The sequence below is a fragment of the Quercus lobata genome, chromosome 4 (genome assembly GCF_001633185.2).
Source record: "Quercus lobata isolate SW786 chromosome 4, ValleyOak3.0 Primary Assembly, whole genome shotgun sequence".
NCBI classification, from domain to species: Eukaryota; Viridiplantae; Streptophyta; class Magnoliopsida; order Fagales; family Fagaceae; genus Quercus; species Quercus lobata.
The window spans coordinates 81,291,115-81,301,957 of record NC_044907.1 but is presented as its reverse complement, the minus strand read 5'-3'; the positions used below and the strand labels follow the sequence as shown (position 1 = coordinate 81,301,957).

The following is a 10,843-nucleotide window of genomic DNA, read 5'->3' as shown; positions in this document are numbered from 1 at the left end:
AGGAACTCGCAAAATGGTACTGGAAACTTATATTCTTTCAAGATCGATTTTGAAAGTCTACATCTTTCCTTGCAACTTCCGAGACATGTCCAAAGACAAATTGACTACGAGAAAAGTTTCAAACAGCTGTGAAGGAACATTAAATTGTTTGCTGACACATGTTTTTGTACAAACCAGTTAGTTCAACTTTAGAAGCTTAAGCAGTTTGACAATACGATTTATATTTTTATTTTCACAATCTTAGAATGGTTTTCTTTGACACAACAATTTGATGCATTTCATGAGGTGTTGGTAACTGAAGTTGTGGTATATCTTGGTAGTAATTATTTTTATCTTTGGATTGTTTGGACAGACAAATCATCAGTTCCACAATCTCAACATTGCACCAAATTTCTAGTATTTCTAATGGGGACATACAGGGATCAAATCTCCCCTCTCTCTCAACTATCGAATTTTCTAAAAAAATTAAAAACATTGCACTAAATTACAAAGCTCAAAGATTCATTGAATACCTTGAAAATCAATCAAGTCATGACTTTAAATCATTCAGCTGGTAACATGGGTAGAAATCATTCAGCAGGTAACCAGTTAGTTCAACTTTAGAAGCTTAAGCAGTTTGACAATACGATTTTTATTTTTATTTTCACAATCTTAGCATGGTTTTCTTTGACACAACAATCTGATGCATTTTATGAGGTGTTGGTAACTGAAGTTGTGGTATATCTTGGTAGTAATTATTTTTATCTTTGGATTGTTTGGACAGACAAATCATCAGTTCCACAACCTCAACATTGCACCAAATTTCTTGTATTTCTAGAGGGTACATCCAAGTTTCAAATCTCCCTCCTCCAACTATCAAATTTTCTAAAAGAAAATAAAAACATTGCACTAAATTACAAAGCTCAACGATTCATTGAATACCTTGAAAATCAATCAAGTCATGACTTTAAATCATTCAGCTGGTAACATGGGTAGAAAAATAAAGAAACCATTCAAATAAATTATTATTATTTATATATATATTTTTTAAAATAATCAGGTTTGTATGAACAATGCAAAATTCCAAGACATAAAAATAAAGGTATTAAAAGCCGATATTTAAAACCTGAAACAATGAAGTGGACCTCTGAAAATATTACCTATCTAAACTGAAATCTCATCTGAAGAAGCCTATGAATAGTACAGAATATCTCTGAGAACTGAAGCAATTAATAATAAAAAACTAGAGAAAAATATAAACGGACTAGATTTTCTTTACACAGTAGGGGAGGGGGGAGTAGTGCTACTTGTATACCAGTACCTATATAGGTGCTGAACATGTTGTTCGAAAGTGCCCAGTCTGATTGCAGCGGCTGCAATGCACAACCCGTTTTGCACGACCGCTGTCTTCTGAACGAACCCGCCTTTTCCTTGGCCGTCCCGGTGGCTTGAGTGATTTTGGAGGATTTATGATAACCTCAGCATCTTTATTATCATCATTCTGAAATACTGTTAACATCTCCTTCCAAAGCGTTTTATCTGGAATTGGGTGTATTGTTTGTGAATATGCCTTGCGATAATTTGTGACAGTGAAACAACTTTCAGTAAACCGATGGACATTCTGCCTGCAAGAAAGAAGAGCTGCCACAGCATGAGCACAGGGCAGCCCACAAAGCTGCCATCCGCGACATGAACAGCAACGAGAACGGATGTCCACTATATGTGACCCTTCATGGGATATGACTTCAAATTCAGCTTCATTTGCTCGGAGCACTTGATAGTTATGAGCACGCTCAATAGCCTCCGACACACGCCTTTCAGCAGATGGAACAAGTATACTAGTCCACTGCATGCTTGCTTCACGACGCTCATTGAACCAAGTCATTAGCTGCCGACGGATATACTCCATCATTTGTATAATTGGAAGCCCAGAAGCTTCAAGTATCCAAGTTGTCCAGTATTCAGCTATATTAGCTGTGAGATGCCCAAACCTTACACCCTCAAAATACGCTGTGGCCCACAAGCGAGGTGGGATTCGTCTGATCCAATAGGCAGCATCCTGTGATATCTCTTCAATCTCAAGGATTTTTGCTTCATATTCAAGTATAGTGAGAGCATAAGCAGCCTCCCAAAGAAGGTTGATGAGAATGGCACTGTTGAATTCCTTCCGGAAACTGTCACTAAGATGATGCATGCAAAACCCATGAAAAGCAGTTGGGAAGTTTGTTTCTACTCCATCCACAATTCCCTTCTGCCTATCAGACAAAATTGTAAGCCTTGGCATGTTCTCTGCATTAATTTCAAGCAGGTTATGCAGCTCTGAAAGGAACCACATCCAGTTATCATCGTTTTCCTCGTCAACCACACCAAATGCCAAAGGAAACATAGCGCCATCTCCATCAAAACCAGTGGCAAAAAGCAAGGTCCCAAGGTACTTGCTTTTCAGAGAAGTCCTATCAAGTCCTATAAGAGGCCGGCATGCATTTAGAAAACCATAAATTGATGCTTGAAAGGAAATAAAGAGGCGTTGGAAACAGTTGTCAACAGGATTTCCATAGACAAACGCAATACTTTCTGGATTTGTCCTTCTGATTTGGTCACAATACTGAGGAAGTAAACGATAATCTTCCTCAAATGACCCACGAACTGCAGCCATGATTCGCTCCTTTCCCCTCCATGCTTGCTTATATGATAATGCGATCCCATGGATCCGGTGAATCTCTTCTAATATCTCCTTTGGTTTGTAATTAGGGTTTTCCCGCAGGCGTTGTTCTACAGACTCTGCAACCCATTGGACTGAGGCTTGATGATGACCAAGATGAGTAATTCCACCACAGGTATGTGGCTCATGGATGGTCCTAATTGTGAAGGTAGGAACACCAGGAAGCTTTGCAGCATGAATTCGCCAAGGGCATCCCTCACTTGCACATTTGGCAGTGAAACGAGTCTTGTCAGACTTGACTGTCTGCATCTCAAAGTGAAGGGAAATGGCTGCATCCCTCAGAGCCCTTCGGCAGCTATGGACATCAGGAAACTCTTGCCCAACAGTCAATTTGCGATCAGGATCAACTAGGGCACGGGACTGAAGGACGGGAGGAGTAACCATCAGGGACTGCTGAACAGTCATATCTGAAACAGATACCATACCCATCTCCTGATTCTGCTCTACTAGGGCTAGATCTAAGCTCTCATGAAGATCATGGTTCTCTACAACAGTCAATTCATGATGGTCGGATAAACCCAAGTCATGATTCTCAACAGTAAAAGCTAATTCATTGTCATGGTTGTCAAGATCATCGGCATGGTCTTGAGCAGCTTCGGAATCTTTATCTCCATCCAACTCTAAACCATTTTCCTCAAGATTGTGTTGAAGAGCCATTTCATGTTCATGCGTTGGACCAAGAGCTAGTCCATGATCATGGGCATGTCCTAAACCCAAGTCATGGTGATGGGTGTGCACTCCTAAATCCAAATCATGGTCATTGGGGGGTTGGCCCAATCCTAAATTATGAGTATGATGAGCAGGACCCAGAATCAAACTGTGATTGTGCCCAAGTGCCAAATGTTGATCTGGCATTAAGGATAAGTCATTGTTGTCCATAACAAATTGAATTGAATGGGGTTACCTCTATAGATGATGCAGCTGAATCAAATGAAAAAATAAATACAATATCTGCTTTAATTAGACGGACCTGTTGACAAAAAAGAAAATACATAGTTGTGAATGAAAAGTGAAAACCTTTGCTTTTTTCCTTCCTTCCCTCCACAAAACCCAGACCATTATAGATTAAAAGAATTACAGAAAAAGAGCATTTACCCGAAGTACAGAGTAAAGTTGGTTTGTGGGTTTTGCTCCCCAAATGTTGTAGAAACGACTGAGAAATAGAAAACTAATAGTATCAGTAAGCACAAATTAATACGAAGAAGCCACATTTCTCATTGAAGGGACTAGTAGGACATTACATTAGTTGGGTTTTTTTTTTTTTAATATTTAAAAACAAAATAGAATATATATATATATATATATATAGAGAGAGAGAGAGAGAGAGAGAGAATCACAAATTCCATTAAACTGCAATGCTTCTAGTTTTTTAGTTATCTCGAAACCAAAGAAAAGAGAACTCACGTGACGTGCAAGTATAACGACGACCTCCCCAGAAAGAGAACCTGCAATTGAAAAAGAAGAAAAATGTTAATTTAGGGTTTAAGGAAAAGAAATTTGATTGAGGAGAGAAATTGAAGATAAAAAAAAAAAAAAAAAAACTAATTAATGTGTATGAATGAATTGAAGAAGTGAGAGAGATAAAAGAGAGAGAGCTAAGAAGGATAGAAAGAAAGAGTAGAAAGAGAGAGTGAGTGAGTGAGTGAGTGAGGCCAAAAGAGGGAAAAACCTGAAAGGAGAGAGTGAAGATTTTTGGAGGAGGGCAAGGGAGGGGCAAAAGGGTAGCCGATGCCCGATCTACTTTTCTACGTTAGGGTTACCCTTTTTTCAGGGTATTTTCGTCATCCTGTTCTCCCCTCCTTCTCTTCTTTTCACTATTCCTATTTTACCCCCCACCACTATTCATTCATTTCTCCTCTTTTATTTCATTTTTATTTTTACTCTCTCACTTCACTTCTCCCTCTCTTCTTCTTCTTTTCTTTTCTTTTCTTTTTTTTTTTTTTTTTTTTTTTTTTACAATATTGAAATCTTACTTTAGTCTAATTTAACTCTATATATGTATATATATATATATATATATATATATATATGTGAATCTTTCTTCTGAAAATTCACTCTAGTTTTTATTCTCCACACCTGACAAACACTTATACTTCTCTTATTAATTTTGATTTTGATTTCACTTTTATTTACATTTTTATTTTTTATTTTATTATTCTATCATTTTTATCAAATTTTGAATTTTTTTTTAAAAAAGAGCAAAAATTCTAATTTTATTTATGGTCTAAATCTCACATACTTATTTTAAGATTATTCACAAATGATTTTTTCACTCTTTTTGTCCAACTTTTAATTTTGACTTTTTGAGTAAAGCTACAAACGCTGAGTTAACAAGTTATATATATTTTGGGCTTATGATTATAGGTGGCCTTTTTATTATATTGGTGGGCTTTGTGAGTCCAAATCTTCTGTCCCACTTTTTTTACTTCACTTTATACTCTACCAATAAAAACTGCCACATGTTCACCTAATTAATTAAATATTACCATTATTGACTTATCAATACTATCATTATTAATTAATGATAGTATTTAATTAATTAGGTGAATATGTGGCAAATTTTTATTTGTAGAGTATAGAGTGGAGCAGAAAAAATGGGATAGAAGATTTGGACTCGGGCTTTGTTGCTTGAATTACCCATTACCAATTAGTTCCAACACTACGCTAAGCTCCAGCATACTTGCTGTATTTATGAACCTCACATATATGGAATACTTTTTTTTTTTAGAAAGTTTCAATTTATTACGTCTACTTTTGATGATAACTCTTTATTATCTGATCAAAACACCAATTAGTTTTTGGTATAGGCAGGGATTGAACATTAGATCTCTTATTCAATCATCAAAAACTTTATTCTTTCTAAACTATACCTCATTTTACACCCCCTCTATTTATTTATTTATTTTTTTTTTGAGAATCACCTTTGAATTATCTGAATGCATGCTTACTCTCCCTAAACTATACCATCTTTTATATTTACTCCATAAATTATGAGAATACACATTTTACCCCCCTAAACTATACCATCTTTTATATTTACTCCCTAAATTATGAGAATACACATTTTACCCCCCTAAACTATACCATTTTTTACACTTACTCCCCAAAGTATGAGAATACACACTCACTTTTCTAAAGCAATTGCCCATGAGATATGGTGCAAAGTGTTACACAGGTAATAATTTAGGGGTAAATTTGCATTCTCATAGTTTAGGGGGACAAGTGTTACACAAGTAATATTTTAGGGGATTAAGTGTGCATTTCCATAGTTTAGGGGTAAGTGTAAAAAATTATAATTTAGAGTGGTAAATTATAATTTTTTAAGGAATCTTTTAGGGTGAATAAATGTATCAAGCATAAGAATCATTTAATTCTTGAAAAAAAAAAAAAACATCTCGTGTTAAATCTCTACGCATTCCGCAATAGTTTGTTTGGGTAGAGATATTTAAAATGAAGAAGTTTGATTTAATTTTAGTTTAGGTAATAGACTTGGTTATAGCATGGAATGAAATTTTTTACTTTATTTTTTTAATTGATAAAATTTATGGATAGATGTTAGTTTTATTAATAAGCGGATTTCAAACTACTAAATAGTATCACAAACGTTTTTGTTTACTAAAACATATAATTTGTTGTTAAATTTAAATAAAAAATTTATACTAACAATTGTTCTTCTAATGCCTTGATTTTAAATTATCAAATCTAAAGGCAACCCAAATCAATTCCCCACTTCCTTGAGAATTTTACTGATGTATATTCAGACTGAAATTTTGGACTTAAAATGTAAATATGGATCTTTAGTAAGCAGAAAACGGTGGCTTTATACGACTCTTCACGAAATCATGAAACAGACTCATTTGGAATTAAGAGGGCACTTGGTCACCAAAGTATGCAATTTTCGAAAATAACACCGTACAGGGAAAATTGCTTCCTTTATGCTATTGAAGTATCACATTACGATGCCAACTTTACACAAGGAGATTCAGGTACCTACTTGGGAAGCATTCTTATTGCAATGGTGCCAAAAAAAAAAAAAAAATCTACAAAATCATGAATAAGTTGCTTGCAGAAACCCAATTCAGATGTAAAACTCTTTGGTACGTTGAAGCATAGCTGCTAACCTATAAAAAGCAAAACTTTCACCTAAAATCCGAACAGTAAAACAGGCTATGCAACATTGCTCGCCCCTTCAACTAATTTGATACCCAACAATTACCTCATCTGATTTGAATGGAGATGAATCCAATCTGTGTTTATTGTCTCCTACCCAGGCCTCATTTCAAGGTAGTAAAATTCTGAGTGCAACCAACTGAGAGAATGCATTGGTTCTTATAAAATCTATGTCCATTGCTGGAAAGTTGCCATGTTTCCTAATCTATCAAGATGGCACTTTTCCCTCCACAGGTGAAGATTCAAGCTTAGGTAGCAGTTCCGAGACCACCTTTTGTAGTGCAATACGGTTCAACTGGTGGTTGTTTCCGTTAACAACAAATTTCGAGAGAAATGTAATTTCTTCAGTGTCCACATTTTCAGCAAGCAGTTCATTCCAAAATTCTTCATCCTCATTGAGCTCTGCAGTCTTCATTAGTTCTATTACTCTCTGCAAGGTTGCTACATTCCTACCTGCACCACAACCCATGGCGGTTGCAGCACCCACTGCATTTGCGAGTGCTAATGAACTAACCATGGGCATATTGTGTATAAAACCAAATGCAATAGCAGCCACAAAACTATCTCCGCACCCCACAGTGTCAATAACATTCACCTGATCACATTGCAGAATAACAACTACTTGTTTCATTTCACATTAGGCAAGAAAGGAAGATGAACAAGGAATTTAGGAAGGTTAGAATAATGCACTAGAAGAAAGTGAGCAGATATGGACCTTTTCACATTATCGGAAGAAATTTTCATTCCACTAGTATTTAGTTAACATAATAGTTTTAATACAAAATATAGCGCACAATCATATTCACTGCATGTCAAACTCTTGGGTTTTATGTTATTTATTTTAACATTTTTTCACATGATTTGGTACAAAAGGCTTCCTCTATGGTGCAACAGCAAAAGAATGGGTAAATATATAGTTTAAAATAATAAATTAAATATGAAGAACACACTTGAATGCCATTATTAACCCCAAACTTCTGTTATAGTTAGTCAAAACACAGACCTTCAACAACTATTATTATTATTATTTTGATAAGACTTTCAACAGCAATTATTATTATTATTTTTATTTTTATAAGACTTTCAAAAACAATTATTAATATCATGGTATCAAAGAAGTCCAAAAAAGAAACTCATGGAAACATCATAAGAGATAATGTTGAGATTCTAAAATAATACCTTGAATGCAGGAGCACAAGATATACTTGACATAGAGATTATAATTGAACCCCTTGAACCCATCTTAACAATCACCCATTTTGTGCGCACACCTTTCTTGAGCAGCTCCTGCCCTGCTAATATTGGATTTTTTATGCCCGTCAGTGCTTGAGCCTGGCAAATCATTAACACGAGCAGAATGGATTAGGAAAAAAAAAATCTAGTAAACTATGCACAAATAGAATTTGCCACCATAATTTACAAAGACAAAACCTACACTTTAAAGAAAGACTTTACTGGAAGGAAGTTATTGAAAGAATGGGGTCGTAAGCCTACTATACTCTTGCTAGGTATACCAAGGGCCACAACAGTTTCAAGACAAACTACAATTATTCAGATATGCAACTAAGAAGGTCTATTTACCAACATGAATATGGAACTCCAAAAAAATAGTGATCCAAGGAACAATTTTTGTGATACATTGTATCTAATTCCTCACCAACATGAATCAATAATTCCATTAGGATAAAAAGACCTTTCCGATCTTTGTAAACTTTTGGTACTATTGTATAGAAGAATCATATATAAAAGTGTACAGCCCGACAAATTGGTAGTCCATCTAAGCAAATGTAACAGTCATAGACACTAGAGTGCTGATGTACCAAAGAAGCAAAAAGGAAATTATAATATAAAGGCCAAGCCAACTTTCATTATAAAACGAAAATGTTGGGAATCAACATTTTAATTGCCTGTGAAACGTACTTAGGCTAACAAATTGTTGGTAATAAGACAAACAGATGTAGTTCAGACAGGCACGGAAAAAACTAATGGAAACAGCACAATGAAGATTCAATATTTAAAATTAAAGGTTTTCCAAGGACATGAGAAGAAGAAAAAGGGTGTAAAAGAAGATGGTAATGACTAAATAGAGGCTAAATGGGCATAGAGCAGAAGTATAAATGGGCGTTGGGAGAAGAATGGTGCAGTAATGCATAGTGTTGAAAAAAGTAAACAGCAATTCAGCAGAAAGAAAGGAGTGAAACGGACCTCATCAGAAGTGAGAAGGAGAACGTCGCTCATTGTTAAGAAGTGGGAAAGGGCTGTCTGTTGTTGGGGAGTTCCATTGGAAAGAGTGTTTCCACGGGGTCCAGGATCGAAAAAAACACAAGTCCCAACTTCAACAGCATATTGTAGAGCAGAGGTAAGCAGGTGGGGGGAAAGCTCATCAAAGCCATAACCATTACAAAAGAGGATCTTTGAGTTTTGAATGGCCATCTTGACTTGGTTGGAGAGTGTGGTCAACCAACTGAAAGCAGGCTGGTCACTGAAATCAGCTCGACTGAGAAACAGAAACAGAAACAAGGTTGATTTTTGAGGTACAAGATACATAGATAGATAAGAAATGTAATTGTTGGGAGGGGGGGTGGGGGGTATACCTGCAAAAACCATGTCTTTGTAAAGGGTCAACAAGAACCCAGCAGAGAAGTGTTTGATAAGAAGAGGCAACATGATGATGATGATGATCAGAATGTAGTTGAGTGGGGGTCATCATTCCAACCATAGAAATACCCTCATTACGAAGGACGTCTAGGAGGAAGCGTCCATAAATGTCGTTACCGACATGACCAATTGTTATGCAATCAAGTCCAACCCGACCTGCTGCTATTGCCATATTGCAATTACCACCGGCTTCCCAGTATTGCTATAATAATAATTATTATTATTATTATAAATCAATAAATTAAAAAAAAAAAAATTGAAAATTGAAAGCTGAAAGTTGAAAGTAAGAGAGATAAAAAGAGAGACCTTATCGGGCGGTGAAGCTGATAAGCGATCCATGTAGAGCTTGCGAAGAGCAGGGTCATTGGGGGGCAATTCGGGAACATTAAGCACAATATCAACGCACAGATTTCCCAAAGTGGCCACATCTATTTCTTTTGATTTCCCTGTGGCTGTTATAATTCCTACGTTTGAGCTTCGCTTGGCCCTGGCCCTTGGAGTTTGAGGATTAGGATACACTTGCTCTTTTTTGCAGCAGCGAGGGATTGACCACTGGGAAATGGAGCGCCTCCTCCTAGGTCTAGGTCTAGGTCTAGGTCTAGGGTTTTGTTGATTATGATATTCATATTGAAATGGAGCATGGTATGCGAAAGGGAGTGAAGATTTGATGAAGAGGGTGGTGGTGGTTGTTGTCAGATGATGGATCATAGGCATTCACTTTCCTCAACCGATATCACAAACCCACAAAACCTACAGACTAACTTCTACTTCTGCTTCTACTTCTACTTCTACAACCAACAGAACAGAACAGAATTACTTTGAGTAATGTTGTGTTGTGTTGGAAGCAAGAAGCGAAGAGAGGGATTATAATTGTATTTTTATCTACTACGCAATTGACACTACACTCCAATGCTTTCTTCTCTTCTCTTTTCCTTTTCACAATATTTAAATGCACTTGTATCTTTTGTTTCAATTTTTTCAAAACTCATTTCAATTTTAATTCTTCCTATAATACTTAAATAAATTACTTCACATCAACTTAACACCACCACAATCTATCTCCAAAAAAAAAAAAAAAAACCACCACCACCACACTGTCCACATGATAACATAATATGACTAATATTAAGATTTTGTCCATTTAAATTAATATATATTTTTAAATTTACATATTTACAAAAACTATTGAACTAAAAATTCAAATTCAAATTTATTTCATATAACTATTTTTTTTTAATATATATAAAATAGAAATTTTATTCTAACTTAATCTAAGTATGTATGTATATATTTATGTGTGTGTGAAGCTTTGAA

At 35.6% G+C, this 10,843-nt stretch overlaps 2 protein-coding genes across 2 annotated transcripts; both read right to left on the bottom strand.

Annotated features, from left to right (window-relative positions):
- Positions 1-1,065: 1,065 nt before the first annotated feature.
- LOC115986670 lies at positions 1,066-4,420 on the bottom strand. The gene is made up of 5 exons (XM_031109902.1): positions 4,371-4,420; positions 4,106-4,146; positions 3,797-3,854; positions 3,606-3,622; positions 1,066-3,480 (listed from the first exon to the last, which is right to left on the bottom strand). The coding sequence occupies exon 5, from the start codon at positions 3,356-3,358 to the stop codon at positions 1,301-1,303; it is 2,058 nt and encodes a 685-aa protein (XP_030965762.1). The 5' UTR covers positions 3,359-3,480; positions 3,606-3,622; positions 3,797-3,854; positions 4,106-4,146; positions 4,371-4,420; the 3' UTR covers positions 1,066-1,300.
- A 2,137-nt stretch (positions 4,421-6,557) lies between these two features.
- LOC115986976 (fructokinase-1) lies at positions 6,558-10,468 on the bottom strand. Its single transcript, XM_031110409.1, has 5 exons — positions 9,836-10,468; positions 9,466-9,731; positions 9,077-9,368; positions 8,051-8,203; positions 6,558-7,466 (listed from the first exon to the last, which is right to left on the bottom strand). The coding sequence occupies exons 1-5, from the start codon at positions 10,241-10,243 to the stop codon at positions 7,080-7,082; spliced, it is 1,506 nt and encodes a 501-aa protein (XP_030966269.1). The 5' UTR covers positions 10,244-10,468; the 3' UTR covers positions 6,558-7,079.
- Positions 10,469-10,843: the final 375 nt, after the last annotated feature.

Coding starts and splice junctions, on each gene's coding strand:
- LOC115986670 (XM_031109902.1), bottom strand. CDS start 3,358: ATGGCTCTTCAACACAATCTTGAGGAAAATGGTTTAGAGTTGGATGGA.
- LOC115986976 (XM_031110409.1), bottom strand. CDS start 10,243: ATGCCTATGATCCATCATCTGACAACAACCACCACCACCCTCTTCATC. Junction 9,369..9,465: donor CAAAGACATGGTTTTTGCAG/GTATACCCCCCA, acceptor TCTGTTTCTCAG/TCGAGCTGATTTCAGTGACC. Junction 7,467..8,050: donor CTTGTGCTCCTGCATTCAAG/GTATTATTTTAG, acceptor CAATGTGATCAG/GTGAATGTTATTGACACTGT.